The sequence below is a fragment of the Ammodytes marinus genome, assembly GCF_949987685.1.
Source record: "Ammodytes marinus genome assembly, chromosome: 7".
NCBI classification, from domain to species: Eukaryota; Metazoa; Chordata; class Actinopteri; order Uranoscopiformes; family Ammodytidae; genus Ammodytes; species Ammodytes marinus.
This window is the reverse complement of record NC_137211.1, coordinates 9324830-9341855: the sequence shown is the minus strand read 5'-3', so window position 1 is coordinate 9341855 and position 17026 is coordinate 9324830. Positions and strand designations below refer to the sequence as shown.

The 17026-nt window shown below is 39.3% G+C and overlaps 1 protein-coding gene across 1 annotated transcript in view; it reads left to right on the top strand.

Moving 5' to 3' along the window:
- The window catches only part of cntn3a.1 (contactin 3a, tandem duplicate 1), a 74621-nt gene that overhangs the window by 9041 nt on the left and 48554 nt on the right, over window positions 1-17026 (top strand). The window contains exons 3-4 of the mRNA XM_080030387.1: window positions 6968-7100; window positions 10896-11071. Of these exons, the coding sequence (XP_079886513.1) occupies window positions 6968-7100; window positions 10896-11071 (309 nt within the window). The remainder of the gene's footprint in view (window positions 1-6967; window positions 7101-10895; window positions 11072-17026) is intronic.

Genomic DNA, 17026 nt, shown 5'->3' with positions numbered 1-17026 from the left:
CCCATAGTGAGTTCATCAGGAGTTAACCACCCCCCCCCTCCTCCCCCCATTTCTCCCTGAGGGTCTGGAAGGCCTGAGGCAGGGGCATGTACTGTATGTGTGAATGAGTGAGTAAAAGAGAGAGAGAGAGCGCTAGCCAGCAAGGAAGAGGCGTTGAGGTACATTCTGCACTTCATTGCCTTTTCTTTGCTCCCTTTCCCCACACAGACTCAGTTTATCTTCCCACAGTCACTTTTTGGCACTTGATTACCTGTCATAAAGTCATAACATGCTTCAGAGGGCATTACAAAGGGGGATTGCCAAGAAAACAAAATCTTTTTTTAATAAAGTATGTCATTATATGTAAGGAATGGAGTGCAGAGATGGGATTGCTGTTTATTTACCACACTCATATATTTGAAAGTTTTTGAATGTTGTGAAAAATTATGGTGCACAGGAATCTGGTGGTTTGGATTGAAACAAACCCCTATCAGGGAGATAAAGACACTGCTGTGAAGCTTACTGTACTCTTACCACACAACCACCTGCCAAAAACATGATAGAACATTGATTGTAAAACATTTTACTCCAAGCTCAATGAATTTACAAGCATCTGCTTCAAAATAATTGGCAGGAGTACAATCATGGAAACATCTGTAGTTGGCATTGAAGGGCTACAATTGAGCAGCGCTGAAAACAGAAATGTGAAAACAAATCAAGTAAGATTGCTGTTAAGGCTCTGAACAGCAATCAAATGTGTTGTGCTCTTGGTGTATTCAGGATCAACATGGGAAAAGATTCCACACTCAACTCAGTTGTAATGTATATTTGGCATAAAGTCTCTGTTTAATTTAAGGAAAAACAGCAAAATGGGACTTCGTAGTGCAGCGATACGATGTTAAGTGTTAAGGAAGCCCTCGCCTCAGACTGTTTGTATTGACCAATCAGAAAATTTCAACTAAGTTGTAATTAGTTTTTATTGTGCCTAGCTGAAGTGGCTTGGCACAGCCAGTCCCACTGTCATTTAGGTCTCCTGCCTTGTTCATCTTAAGTAGAGTTGAGTTTGTGGTTTTGCAGCCAGAAATACTGATACTAGTCAGAAGATACAGTTACTGGGGCAGCTAATGTGAGCTTTTAGCAGTCTGATCAAATTTAAGATTTTTTTGTTGTTGCCGTTTCCCTGGACAGTATTGCCTTGCTGAGCTTCAGGGGGCACACAAACAGTTTGTACAACAAAGGATTTTAACTTATATTAGCTTTGATCAGATAGTGGGGTGCATTGTGTCCCCCCATCACTTACATTGAAAAAGCATTTTTAGCCAGTATTAACAGGAAGAATGATTACAGAGAACATAACTTTAAATGCACATTTGGGCATTTAAGTATTATTTAAAATGTACTGTACGATAGATAAATGTTCTCAGGCCCTAATATTTTACCGCCTGACAACTGTTGATGTAGATTAGGGAAACGTCCAAGTGATACTATGAAGGGCTGCTTCTGGCCAGCGTTATAATCTGCTATAACTTATTTTATTTGGCTCTGTTCCCTGTGTACATCCCAGAGATGACATGAATTTCAAATATTGACTTTCTTCATTGATTCATCAGCACAAGGCAAAGCCTTTTAGGAATCCTTAAGCAAGGATTGTGTTGCATCTTTGAAGTTCTGTACATGTGAAGATGTGGAATATTCCCCAGTGACTCTTTCTCCCATAGCTGGCTGTATTTTGCTTCATCCATGAATGAAAAATCATCCAGTTAATACGTGTTTATTTTGCATACTCAGTGTTGCATTCATTAGTGGTCCATAGTAAGATATCTGTAGATTAGACTTCTTTTTTTGTGAATACATCACAGTATATATGCACTTATCACACAATATTTACATTCATCTGAAAGAGTCAAAAGATTTCATTTCAGCATCACACTAATCACTTAGTAGTCTATTAGAGTGTGTTCAAGTGTGTATTGTACAAAATGCATCACATTTCTGGATGTTTTACACTTTATTAACAGTGTTTTTAAGATGTGTTACATTTTCTTAAATATAGGATTCCAATCATACAGCATTGTAAAAAAAAATGCAAAGCACAAGCAGTAATGGTCAAATCACCCATTTGTATGTTCCTACGGTTGAAAAAATTATGGTTTGGTTTCAAAGCATGATGAATGTTACCATTAGTGTAGAACACAGGAGCTGGTAAGTGACAAATAACCTTCTAACCAATCTTGAGAAGGAAACAGTAGGGATATTACTTCAATTAGATGACAAATGGCATTCTCAGAAGCAATATGTCCTGGGTTTATGTAGACATTCAATCGAGAGAACAACAACAACAAAAAATAGCTTTAATTTGCCATTCCCACATATGGAGTTGGATCTAATCAATTCTGTGTTTCCCCAGTGAACATGGCATTGGATACCCTGGATACAAGGGGTGTTATTGAATTTCAGATGCGGTAGTGCTATGATTAGCCAAGGAATGGTGAGACATGGGTTGGGAATGGGTTGGCCACAATTCTCTCCTTACAGACTGTGTCGCTGAAAATGTAATTAACTTAATTAACGAGTCTGCAGTACAGTACAGTGCACACTGGCTGACAGTCAATGCAGTAAAACTTGGCCTGGAACATTTTGTATTCATTTGACTCCAGGCTTTATCTTTTTTAAATGTGTTTCTCATACATCTTCTCACTCCTTCTTTAGTGCTGGAATCACAAGAATGTGGCAATCTCCATCTGCTTCTTTATTGGTGAAATGTTGAATTACTAATATTTTTATTGTGTGCAGCTCAGTTTATTTTCAAGGACCGTTTAAAAAAACAAGTTATTCAAATATTTCAAACATTAAGGCGAGATGTGATCGAATCTATACCTTGCTGGAAGAGACCAAAACCCCCCTTCTGCTCTGGAGTAACATTGTGCTGCCCCTCAATGAGAGACCTTTTAAGGTGTACTTTATCGGCCTGGACAGAGGGGAAAGATGCTTTAAAAAGCAAGATTGGCTTATTTTTTATTTGATGCATAAACCCTGAGCTGAAACGAATGGATTTGGGACCTCACAAACGACCGATACCTCCCCCACAGCCGACTCCCCATGTGCCTGTTTATTCATGCTGAGGTAAGCTGGAGGAATTCATTTGCTGTCAGCTAGTATTGAATTTGAGATTAGTTTTTATTTCAGACCTCCTAAACAGCTCCCTCTGCCTTCCACTTTGGCTAGGATGCTGAGGCTTGCGTTGTCCGAGGAGCCTTCGAAAAACCGCTGCACTTATCACCATCTGGCAGCAGGTGACAGATATGAGTGGGGGGCGGCCCATTCTTATTTTAAAAAGACCCTTACATAATGACCTCCATATCTGCAAGGCAACATTGTGTTGGCAACTTTTTTGTTAGGATTCTGGATCAGTGCACATCTGAGAGCACTTTTTCACCTATTTGGTTTCTGTGCTCGGATTTGGGAGCTGCCATCAGATTCTGATATTCAGGTTTCAACATCATTTCTTGACTCCTTGTTAGATCTTGAAAGGGGTCAAAATCAACTTAGCGTATATGTTGATTTTGAAATAGTTTGGCCTGATGTATTTTCTAGTATGCATCCGTAGTCAGTGTGCCATCAAAACGATATTCTCCCAGTAAAAATAGACAAATCTCCATCTCTTCCGCCTGTGGATCTGTTTCTAAGCAGCAGCACTGTCTTAGTGTGTTGCACCTTTCTGTTTGATTGCCAGGGAAGCAACCCTGCAAATTATTTCTCTTTCCCCTTCAGCATCTTACATTCATTCCTGTAAGGGCAACGAAGGAGTTTCATAGAGTTTGCATCAGTTTGAACTGAGCCCCCGGGCACAGCCCCCAGAGTGCAATCCCTTCTTATTCTTCTGACACTTATTCTCCATCATAATAACTGTTGCCATGGTACTGCCAAAGATCATGTCAGTTTGAAGCTGCCATAGTCGAGAGTTCAGGCTGCAACCACATATCTATGTTGATTATTTTCCCATTTATTGAATATTGAGTTAGATTAGGGATTGTTAAAGAGTTTAATGTACCAATGTTGTGCAAACCTTTTCTGACAGACATGGTTCAATGTGATTAGAGTGTTTGCTAGTTGGTGCAGTAGTGTTGATGAAAGTTGATCCCTTGAGTGGTTGTTTAGGCTTTAAGCAAGGAAACAGCAGGGCACAAGTGATACGTAAGAGGTCCGACACATTGAGTCAACACTGTGAATCACTCACTCTTTTCACTCTTCTCACTTTTCTTTTCATTTACTAAGTCTTTAAAATAGAAAACTGCTGTAACAACCGTGAATAAAGAACCTGAAATTCGGGACAATTGTAAGGCTTATGAGAATGCCCTTTTTTTTAATTAAAAAACATTATTACACAAAGCTAATGATAAATACAGCACTTGAAGGGTTAATTGCATTTTCAATTCTACATTGCGATTGTACCATATACAGACCAATGTAATTTTTTTTTTGGGTCATCTTTTTTTAACATTATTTCTCTGTAGTAAGCTAAGGCATAGGCACATGATTAATGAATCCTAGACTATTCAAAAGTACTATCCCCACTGAATTGCCCTCGATGGTGTTTTGTCCTCCCAACGGAGCCTCGGAGTCAGCACTGCCTGGAGCTTCCTGAAAGGCACTAACTCTAACCCTAACCCTAACCCTAACCTTAACTCTTGTCCTTCGTTGGGAGGAAAAAAACACCAAACACCCTGAATTGGGATGCTTGCAAGATCCCCCATGAGGCCTTGCTCAGCTGGAATAATGTGTTACATTGACATATACACTCACATACTGTTCTGTTTGGTTTAGATTGCACAATTTATTTTTTGGTAAAATTGGTGCAAGTTAAAGTACTAAGGGCTTGGGGCTGTCATTTCTCAAAGTGATGCTCAATGTAAATGTTTGTGACTTGATAACTGAAATAATTTATCATTTAAAAAAGACACAGGGATTCATCTAATGTTTACCACAGGCTTTACCGTCCTTCCAAGTTTGTGTACAAGTGTGAGGATTTGTGTTTGAGTAAGGGCTGTAGACGTAGTGTCTTCTGGTAATCAATCATCTCTCAAAGCTGCTTCGAGGGACACGCTTCATCTAACAAAGATTATAATTAGGCCGCCTTTTATTCGCTGTAACTTCCTGAGAGGTTTATCCTTGTGGAGAGGAACAATCAGCATACAAGGTCCCTTGTCAAACATCTTCAGCCACTCAGAGTTATTTTGAGTGTTGAGGATAAAACTGTACTCCCATGGTGTCAGAGACTTGAAAATGATACCTGTCTCTCATACAAATGAGTTACCCTACCTACAGTATCTCCCCACGTCGGTGCCATTGCAGAAATGCAAATGTATTCCCACAAATCCAAATGAATTCTCTTTCCGTCACAGGGAGAAATGTTTATTCCAATGAAGTGTTGAATAACCCATGGGTCACTCATACTGTTTGCCTGCACCGCATGTATTCACTATTTCGCCTGTGTAATAGACTTGCAAACGAAAGATAATGAATAAGGCTATTGTATCTCTTGGGGAGTTTAGAATTGTTATAATAATGTATGGGCTGTGCGGTGTATGTTTGTGCACTGTCTTTTCTTTGCTTAAAGGTCCCATATTATGCTAAATGCACTTTTTAAATGTGTTCTAACATATCCATGGGTCCACGGTGTGCCTAGAGACTGCCAAAATATTTAAAAAAATAACAATCTCTCCTTTTCTCACTCTCCCCCTTTCTGAAACCCCCACCCCTCCCCCCCAATATACTCCAGTCAGAATTCTCCTCGTTTCTGACCTCACAAACTGGAAAGCCAGAAGCTTCCACTGTGCAGCCCACACCCCTATTTCTTATTGGTCCACGGCCCCGACAGACAGAGGGCGAGGTGTATCTGGCTTCGCTTCTGGACAGGGGGAGGGGGGAGCTCAAAGATTGTATATTTACAAGGGGAGCTGCAGCTCTTTTTAAAAAATAGTATTGTATTATTGTACTATGCTGAACATCAGCATAGTACAATAAATTATCTGAAAGTTTGTTTCGGCAAACAATTAAAGAAAAACGTATTAGGGACCACTAAGACCATATAATATGGTGTATAATAGTACCGAAAAGTGTATAATATGGGAGCTTTAACACAACTTGGAAAATGATGACAATTATAGTCAAGAGAACACACGGTGCAAAAAAATGTATGCAAAAAAAAAAACCAAATGTGTAGGGAGCCCTTGTTGTTTTAATTGTGGCAATCTTACATTTAAAATAATCATGGGTAGTTATGATGAATTTAAAATAAAATGCATAAGTCCACCTGGAAAAAAGATAAATAAATTGAAACATTGAAAGAGCGCAAAAAACTTTTTTTGGTAGTGTTTTTTAACAATTTTTGTTGGGGTGTTTTTCCCCTTTATTTGATGGTGTGTAGAGCACAGTTGAAATTGGAAGAGAGAAGGGGCTGACATGCAGCATGGGGTCCAAGGACTGAGTGGTATGCACTCTATCCAGTGAGCTACAGGGGTGCCCCAAAACTTTGATCTGAAAGAATAACAACTGCTATTTCCCCCCCAAACTGAATCACTAAGGGCAACATTACTTTCATCCTTTTTATTTTATTCCAAATTTCTTTCGATGAAATCCCCTGGTTTCCCCCTAGCTAGGAATGGTTTAGATGGAATTTTGCTGAAGCCTTGGACACGTCTGTACATTCAGATGTTTGCATACAAATTTAATGAAGGTTACCACCTGATTATACAGTACCTCAGGGATCTCGAAACTTTTTTACGACCAATATAAAAAATGCTCATGGGGTCCACTTACATGGCTGGTGGAGCCGTGCCAAATAGATTTTTTTTTGTGATTCAACCTTCTCTTGTGCAGCCCTGTTTTCCACTTCAATATCTAGTTGGCAGCAGACAAAATGTGAAAATTGGTTTTTAGACTCTACTGGACATCAAAGCTGATGCCGTTTTGTCGGTTCTCCACCCAGGTAGCGGAGTCCAGCTGAGGCCCGTGTTCACCAAGCAACCCGGCAGTGTGGTGTTTCCTGTCCAAGCTGGAGAGAACCGCAGAGAGGTGGTGTTCAGCTGTGAGGCCCAGGGACACCCACCGCCCTTCTACAGGTAACACATGCAGACACACTGCATCCTTTCAAAAAACTGTCCAACAGCTTTCAATTGCAATATGTGTACAAAAAAAAAGCATGACTGGATTTATTGCCCTTGGAAAAAACTAGGGATTTGTGGGACCTTATGGCTCGCTGCTGCTCACTGCCTGCAGCACTTAAATTCGATGTCAGTCATGTTGAATTTGAGAATCATGAATTAATCTGCCTCAGTTGTTGGTCTATTCTATACAGTATGCATTGGCAGGTGGACTTTTGAGAGCTTCCTGTCACCAGTTTCACTGACCGTGGAAAAGATCAAGTGACCCAAGAGAATCATGCATCAGCACTCTGCTGCTATTATGACAGAGATTGATTGAAGAACAACACCAGTGGTGTATATTTTGCATCCAAGAAATAACGTGGCAGAAGTTGTGTTTCCATTGTCTCTGCTTTAGGCCTGCTACAGATGCGTTTTATCTGATTAGCATGATGTCACTAATGAGTCAAATTACTTTATGGACTAAGGTACAGGAAAACAGTTCGTAGTTGTTGTCCTTGTTCAGCGCTCTGGCAGTTAAGTTGAATGGTTTCTCTGCAATTGTATTAAATCTAATTGATGCCCAGTTCCTCTGTCACATAAAATGATGACAAATTAAAACAAAGGATAAACAAAGATTTAGCTCTAAAGCGCATCAAGCACATAAGCTTTTAATTCTTAGTCCATCACGTGGGGCCACATAGCTGTTGTACTCCTGTCAGTGTAATTAAATGCAAATTGCAAAGCCAAGCATTTAATGTGTAATAAGTTGAAACGATCCCTCATAACATCAGCATATGTGGCCGTTAATGTAGCTTGAAGATCCTTGGTGTTATGCCTAATGGGCACAAATTGAAATGAATCTACAAGATCTTATCACTTGGATCAGCTGGAATACTTATTAAGCAATCATGTGCTATTTCACTGTCTGGATCGTCCTACTTTTTGAAATGAAAAACAAATTATGGGTTCACATCTGCATGTTTTTTTGCCCTTCTGAGTTCATGTTCTGAGATTGCGTCCGGCTCCATATCGAAATCAAATTTAGTTTTAATTAGCTCTTTAATTACAGCAATTGCCACCAACTGTGGCAGCTGATACCACATTAGGAAGGGATTTTCAGATTGATCACAAGCTGTTATGATTTTATCCCTTTTAATGATTCGCCTGGTATGTAGATGGACATATTGCTGTATTGTCAGCCAACATCTTTGTGTTGTCACTTTGTTTGTTTTTTTAACCAAAGGTCACTTGTGCCAGCTTCGCAAATTAGTTTTTTTTAAGGATGTTAGGTCTTTTTGAGGTTTAGCAACAGGACACCATATGCTGCGTGACTCTCCACTGCTGAGTACGTAGGTGGGTCTATTTTAGGTGCACCAAGGACAAGTTAATTTCTCTAAGACTTTCCAATGACCGCTGCAGCATAAAGCCCCCACTCCAAGTTGTCACCATGGCCCCGCCTTGATTTGTCTCATCTGGAACTCTTGGACCGGTTCCAACCGCAAAACCAAATCACTAAATCAATCTAATCAGCCAATCTGCCATTGAGCATCGCTCTGCTGCATGTGCACCCCCAATTCCCTCCCTTATTCAACCCGGCCTATCGCTCCTTGTCCAAATCCTTCCCACTAAGAAAGGCGGAAAAAAGTCAGACACAGAAACCTCACATTTCTTTTTTTCTCAGACATTTGAAAATCCAAGGCAGAGGAGCTAACATTCAAACTAATTGTGCCTTACTTCGATAAAAAGCTATTTCATGAGTCTCCTTTTGCGATTGTCACTTTTCTTGTTAGTCTGTGTTTACCCTCTTATTCTTTCTCATTTTCTCTCCCTCTGACTGTAATTTAGTTTGAGAATGAAAGTGCCATTTACGCATTAACTTGGCCGGGGCGCAATGCAGACAATTTCAGCAACCTATTGGATTGATGAAATGAATCTGAATTTTATGGGAAGTGTTGTGCAACACAAGTTAACACTTTTTTTTCAAACTCTTGTAAAAGGTTTTGGTCACATGTTATCAGTGTTGCCACAGTTACTTTGAAAAAGTAATCTGATTACTGATTACTAGTTACTCCTTAAAATAGTAACTTAGTTACTTTACTGATTACTTCATGTTAAAAGTAACCAAGTTAGATTATAAGTTACTTTAAATATACCCCATATATACCCATATATCTCAATTTAAAACATGCACATATTAAAAAAACATTGAAAATATATAAAATAAAGCTTGTAGGCTAGTAGCCTATAGGCATAATGTTTTCAAAATAATAAAAATTTTGGTTTAAAATTTTTTATAAAAAAAACTTTTCCCCCCCATGAAAATAAATGCATTCCTCCAAAGTGCAAAGACAGTAGCAGTGTCTTTAAACTTAACGTGCTTGGCCCTTCACTCTCATGCATTCATTTGACTTTTCTCTGCGATGTCTCATGTGTCGATAGACTGTGTGTGTGCGGCCACCGGTCGCCACGTGACTATACGTCTCCAAGTTTTAAACACTTCTTTTCAACGTCACCGTACCCGGATCCTAAATATCCCCATAGCAGACGCTATATTTCATGGGGGGGAAAACGTTTGTTTTGCGCCACAGTTCAGCTTAGACTCTGCCGTAATGCTGCTGCACACACACACACACACACACACACACACACACACACACACATACACACACACACACACACACACACACACACAGGCACACACACACTGCATGTCAGAGACGAGGGGTGCTACCAAAAAGACGAGAGGAGCGGTTGGAGCAGTTAGAGCGTTTAGAGACACCTGCCTGCACATTTATTTACATTAAATCGCAATCGCAGTCATTTGTGCATTTATGTCAAATGTTTCACTAAGGAAAATGACAGAAAAAGTAACGCACAGTGACTTTGATGAGTAACTTTAATCTGATTACTGGTTTGGAGATACTAACGCGTTAGATTACTCGTTACTGAAAAAAGACGTCCGATGCCGGTAACGCGTTACTAAGTAACGTGTTACCGGCATCACTGCATGTTATACATTTGGTTGAACTTGTATCATCAACTCGGTAGGTGCTCTTAGACAATGAGCCACAATTAAGTGAACAACAATAATTCCCCCTTTGATTGCTGGCAACTTGCACTTTTCTGGTTTTCCCTGCCTTCTCGCACACGCACGCACGCACACACGCACATATATGCAGGACCCCCATATTACTCAAAACAAGAGGTAAATCAAAGGAAAGCCATCATTCTGTGCTTTGCATATGGCCATTTTCTTTGAGCATTCTCTATGCTCGGCCCTTTCCTCTGATAATCACTATGATTGAAGGGCCTCCCTCATGTGGTTGTAGTTGATGGACAAGCAGCCTGAATAGAGAGAGGATATGTTAGAGGAATGTTAAGCATTTGATTTGTGAGAATTTGTGAGATGTGTGAGAATTGATAGTAAGAATTGTGTTAGAAATGAGATAAGACTGAGTGGAAATGAATAGTCTTTTGAAATGGCCGTTCGCTGATTGCTTATTCATTCATTTTGGTTTCGCTGCAACACACATTGGACTGTTATTTCTGTTAATGTCGGCTTTATCCAGAATAAGGAGTGAGTGGTCACAGTTAAGACTGCTGCTGGGTTGTTTCTCTTTTACATTAATTGGACTCTGAACCACACTTTGCATTGGCATCAATATAACAAACTTTTCAGAATCGCTTATTAGACACTGACTACAAAATACAGAGCATTTGAAAATCTCTATTGAGGACTTTTTGTTGTGTATCATCTGCTTCCATTCACAGGTGGAAGCTCAATGACTCTTTCATCACGCCCAGACCAGGGTCACGTTTCTCTCTCACGGGAGGAAACTTACACATCAGCCATCTGAATAAAGAGGGAGATGTTGGCGTATATCAGTGCTTGGCATCAAACTCTTTTGGCACCATCGTCAGCAGAGAGGCCAGTCTGCACATTGCATGTAAGTCCATGATGTATTTGAACCAAGCACCACTTCATCTCAGAATGATACATTTTTTTTCATTTTATGATGTGTCCTTTCCAGTTTTATTATTTCAATTCAGACGAGTGTACTTCACCTCAGTTCCACTTCAGTTCTTTCAGTTCAGGAAGGATTCTTTAGAAAATGGATTTATCGTTAGCCCTGAACTTCTCTAACAAAGAACACCCAGCTACAAGAACATCTCCTACAGTAGGATGATACTGTTAAAGTTGTTGATAATGAAACAACAATGAAATGTTTCTATCACTGTATGTGTTTCTTCTTCAACCCTGATTGTAGCTCCGGTGCTTGTGTTGACTCTGTTTAGTGATTGTATAATTCTCTCGTCCCTGTGATGATTGTGTTGTGGGCCAAGACGTACCCAGCATAGTTGATGCTTTAGAGCCTTCATCCATCATAGTTTATTAGAGCAAAGTCCAAGGCATCTCTGATGGCAAGGTGAACTTGAGGCCTCCACTCCTGACGGGCAGCCCATATCCAGTGACAGCCCTGATATCTGAACAGATGGTGCAGCTAGATTGAATTCTGATGTCTGTTTCTCTGCCATAGCAGATGCAGAGCTGATCTTTGGCCGGGTGAGCAGGAGGTATCCATCTAGCCACAATTTGGTGCTCCTTTTGTCACAAAGCAGCATTAAATCTTCAGCATATAACACAAATTGGTGCTCGGGGTTGCCAGCAGGCTGTTGATCATATTCACATTTTCTATCAATTTCCGAGGCCTGGCCTGAGCTGTACGCCATTGTGATTGGTCTCATCCAATGCCTGTGCCTGACCTGGGACCTGATGCTTTTGTCAATGGATGAGGACAAGCATCAGTGCTGATGTGTCATACATCTTATTTATTGCTCTCGGTTTAACTTAATTAAGTGTGCGGTATGATTGAGTGGGTCTCAGGTCAAGGGAATAATTCATAGAGGAGCAGCCTGTTATGAGAGTGAGTATCGTGTCATTTGTAACAGACTCTGACTCAGAGTAGCTCAATATGCTCTTTCTAACACCAAGGGGCTTGCACCTCTCTCAGTCTTGTGATAACTCTGTGACAAAGACTAAAGTACAGGCCATTAATAAAGACAATGGCCTGCTCTACTATTATGTGTAGCAGGTAATCTTTTCACATCTGGTGGCCTTAAATGGATGGTTTTGGTTAGTGCTGCAGATAACAAATTATTGACAAATGAATGCTCATTATTAAAAACACTATTGTATTTTCTTAAACAATGTAATCTATACTTGCCCATTCATTTGTGGAAGTTATCGCTGTTGACGGCGAACAAGATTAATGTCTTGGATTTGCACCAACTAATGATGTCCCATAACATCACGTGTGTATTGCCTGAATGTGTAGTGCATACATAGTAGTTAAGAGTTCCTACATTTTTAATCCTCTGAGGGAGGGAAGGATGATATAACAGTTTCTGTTACCATCTGGTAGGGGCTTAAAACCTCTCAAAGTAGAAAGGTCCTTGATCCTGTTGACAATACAGACCTAAATGTTTAAAAGGTTTCTGCTCGCCTGCTAGGGGTGCTGGAAGAAATAATCTAGTTGGTTATTGAGCCAGATTGAGTTTCCTAATCTCCCAAGGGATATTTTTGGTGTAAGTGAAAGGATTTCACTGATGCAAGATGCAACATTTCACAACAGATTGCCAGGCCTACAGTACAGGGCAAAGTGTGTTGGATGCCTGACCCGAAGACGGAACATACTACAGCCTAAATACTGTACTGCTTATAGAGCCACATGGGTAACACAGTGTTTAATGAAGGGTGAAATAGCTGTATTAATAAACGCAATGCCTAATGTGACCCATGATTTTTTCCTATCAAATTCAGTCCTGTAATTGCACATAATTTGCATTTTTTTTTCATACTGGCTCCAGTCTAACCTAACTACCTTATCTTTGTGATTACTTTGATTAATATCTCTTGTTTTCTTCTCTTGCTGCTTCTCTAATTTCCATCAGTGCCGTATTCTTTTTTTATATTGTTTTTGCCTCAGGTGAAAATTAAGCCTGTTTTTAGCTGGAGAGCATCTGTGGAAGGGACAATCACGTTTCTCCTCAGCCTTGCGATGTTAAGTGCTCAATCTAGGTTTCAAATCATATTTCAGGGAGGAAGGAAACGGGCAATTCTGAATTAGAAACAGTGTTGTTATTGTCAGGAGACACCAGCGGAAATTATCTGTTAAAATTAGGAACCTTTGATGTTAATCACCCCTACACATCTCATGTGTCACTTACTGTTGTGCACTGCATGATGCTTCTCTAAGAACAAAGGGAAGAGAGGAAGACAAAGTATTGTTGTTGTCATAAATACATACATAGTATTATTGATGACTCGGGCAGAGTATTGAAGCCTCACAGAATATATATATATTTTTAAAAGTTGTCTTTTATGTTTGTCAGGTTTTTGTGTAGGCTGCTTCTGGGTGCTACACTTTCTGCCGACACTAATCACATACATTTGAGATAAAACACATTCCCCTACCGTTGCCTCTGACCAAGAACTATTATTATTTGTATAGCACTTTTCAAGCAAAAAGCTTTTTCATTGCTCAAAAACATCAAAAGGTATCACACTTTAAAAAAAATATATATAAAAAGATGGTCACATATAAAACCCATCTATTATGGGAAGAAAAAAAACTATGAACAAGCAAACTAGCTTGTGCCTTTGGACCACACCATTTTCCAGTTTGTTATTTAGACTGCTGAATTTTAGATCCATTAAAATGCACTCTGACACCTTTTTGTAGTAATACCAGAAAAGTGGATGGTTGGGTAAAAAGGCTTTATAGTATGGCATTGGGTAAAGATGAAAACAATGAATGTCATCCCATTTAGAATTGGTTCCAAGGCTCATCCCATTTGCGTTTTGACTACAGCTGGGTGGGAGGTGACTCACTGGCAACTCACTGAAAGCCCTGGCTGTTTAGGCTTTGCAGCTCTAAAAAGACATTACTTTGATTTGTTTAGAAAAGGTACATGGGACTTTAGAAACTTAACTTTTTTGTTTTATTTTATTAATAATTTAGAATTGCAAGTTTGTAAGCCTGCAAATCCTAGAGTGAAATACAGGATAAATAAAGTTTTTATTTGTATATACCAGGGGTGTCAAACATACGGCCCGCGGGCCGGATCCGGCCCGCGAGATGATTTGATCAGGCCCGCGACCTGTAGAGCATAAATTTCTGAGTATGTCAAAAAAAAAAGTAAGTCTCTAGCCCATTCCTGTGAGGAGTTATGAATTTTTAAAGAAATAACCGAAATGCTCACTCCTGCCGCTAGGGGGCAGCCTAAATAAAAAAAGCACATTTTAGCAACGTGGGAAATGGTAATTGGCAATCCTGCTTCACCGCTATTAATGTTTCCTACAGTGCTTTATGGCAAAGTAAAAACCAAAAAAAAAAAACATTTTTATTTTTAGTACATTTATTTTATTACTTTTTTATAAAAATAAAACTATTTTTATTTTTAGTGCTGAACAATTAATGTACTAGCAAGCGTGGTGTGTCTGCGGCTCTGTGTGCGCAAAACGAGCAGGAGCATGCTAGTGTAGGCCTACAAGATTTATTTCCTAATTTTCAATGCTGCTTTATTTTTATGTTTTAAATTGGGAAAAACGAATTCCAAAACAACCAATAACCTCTGTATTTAAAAATAAATCAAAACAGTAGAAGTTGCACTTTTATTTAATTGTATTTTGTACAGTCTGCATGTTTGCACAAAATGTGTCCCTGTACATATAGTAAACAAAATTGGACAACTGTAAGGTCAGTGCCTATTGTATTTGTGTATTCAAATAAACAGTTGTTTATTTCATTAGTGCACATTGGCATCTTTGAGCAAATTACCCCCAAAATTTTTGCTGCGGCGCTTCGCGCCGCACCTCCTATTCCCATGGCCGGCAGCAACCTTTACTAAGACATCTCCTGGGGGGTACAGAGATCCCTTGTGATCCGTGATAATGTAGGTTACAAATGTAGGCTGAGTGATAAAGCATATTACTGAAAAACAAAGTTAGGGATTTGGAGTTATTTTGCCATTATTTTACTAGTCCGGCCCACCTGAGATCAGAGAGGCTGTATGTGGCCCTCGAACCAAAATGAGTTTGACACCCCTGGTATATACAGTGTGTATATAGTATAAACTATGAAAGTAGCTGTTAGCAAATACAAATGGTAACCTTAAAATGAGAACAATATGCCATCTTAAACTTTATTCAATGCATTTAAACCAATGACCAACTTCCTGTAAGCCTCAGTTATATTTACATTTGCTTATACCAGGTTCACATGATGTAGCATGAAGGGGATATGATCTAGACACTGTCCGACATTCATCAGATGATAATTCATTTATACTAATGTGTTATTTCTTAATTTGGGAGCTAAAGGCCTAAAAGTTCATAGCCTTTGTAGTCTATCCAAACCCAGTGCAACTGGTCAGCTCCCATCAGATATAGAGAATAACCTCTCAGTGGAAGCAAATGACTCCATACAGAACTTCAAATAATGGCCCCCTATGGAAAGTTTTTAAAAGTCTTCATGGCTTTTGTTCGCTGGTTAGCTGACAAATGTCACTGTATCTCAAATTGCCCTCGAGCTCACACTCCAACAGAATGGCTTCAATTTTTCTTCTCTACAATCGCCTCTCATTCATTACAATGAGTCACATTGATGTAGCTAGCACAAAAATGCAAATTCACATCCAATTTCATGGATCTGAAAGCACTCAAAATAGCCTGAACCCTGCCATGGAAAAGCACATGGAGGTGCAGAGCCGTGATAGGCTTGATAAGATGATCCGGGTGCAGAACAGCTTGGGTTGTCAGGCATTGTTGGCTTTTAGTGTGTCTAGCTCATTTACGCCCCACCATGCTCCAAAGGAATATTGATCAGAGCCTCTCTCTCAGTGTGTGATGAGCAACTCCAATATTTTCTAATGTGTTAGTCTGTTTTTCTAATAGTCAAGTATAATCTTGTATGTTGTTCAGAAAAAGTACCCAATATGTGACTTCAAAATGCCCTTGAAATTATGGTAAAATATTCAATTTGATATTACATTTTTCAAACCCATTTTTGTCCTACAGCAACCACACATGCATGTGCGTGCACACACACACACACACACACACACACACACACACACACACACACACACACACACACACACACACACACACACACACACACAAACAAACATTCATTGTTTTAAAAGTCTAGCAGTAAATCGAGTTTGTTATATTCAGTTAAGAGGATTTTAGAAGAACCATAATACACTAATATATTAAAATTGTTAAAAAAATCCAAGACAAAAAGCATTATTGTTACTCTCCATAGCATGTTGCGCACAGTATAGACGTTTCTAAACATGTGTGTCCCTTCAACTGGAGCTGGATTTCTTTTGCTATAGCAGCAGCAAATCTGATCAAATTCACAACTTCTGTTTTAAGGTGTTTGTTAAAATGTGATATATGTGTAATGCAATTCTTTACCTGCTGTACATTTGGAAAACAAAAGACTCCAAACATATTTGTGTTAGGAAAAAAATACTCTCCAATAGACATAATTCTTGATTTTTCTTTCCTCTAGTCTGTAGCATCTCATACTGGCAAAATCAAATATTTGTTATTCTATTCAATTTCTTGAAGCTTTTGTTTTCACTTTTATTATTTCCTTGCCTTATGCCTGCACTTTTTAATTGCTGATGTTTAACTATGCTTTATCAATAAACGTCATTCTTATTTAAAAATAGAGGTATCTAATTGTTAGTAACCCCTAAATCAGGGAGTCTCCTGAAGCCAAAAGAAGGAACCACACACATTCTTCACACACAAATTGGTTGGTTGTCTAACAGAGAAGACCAAATGTTTTCTCCAGCAATATTTCCTATCAGTATTCAAATGACATCAG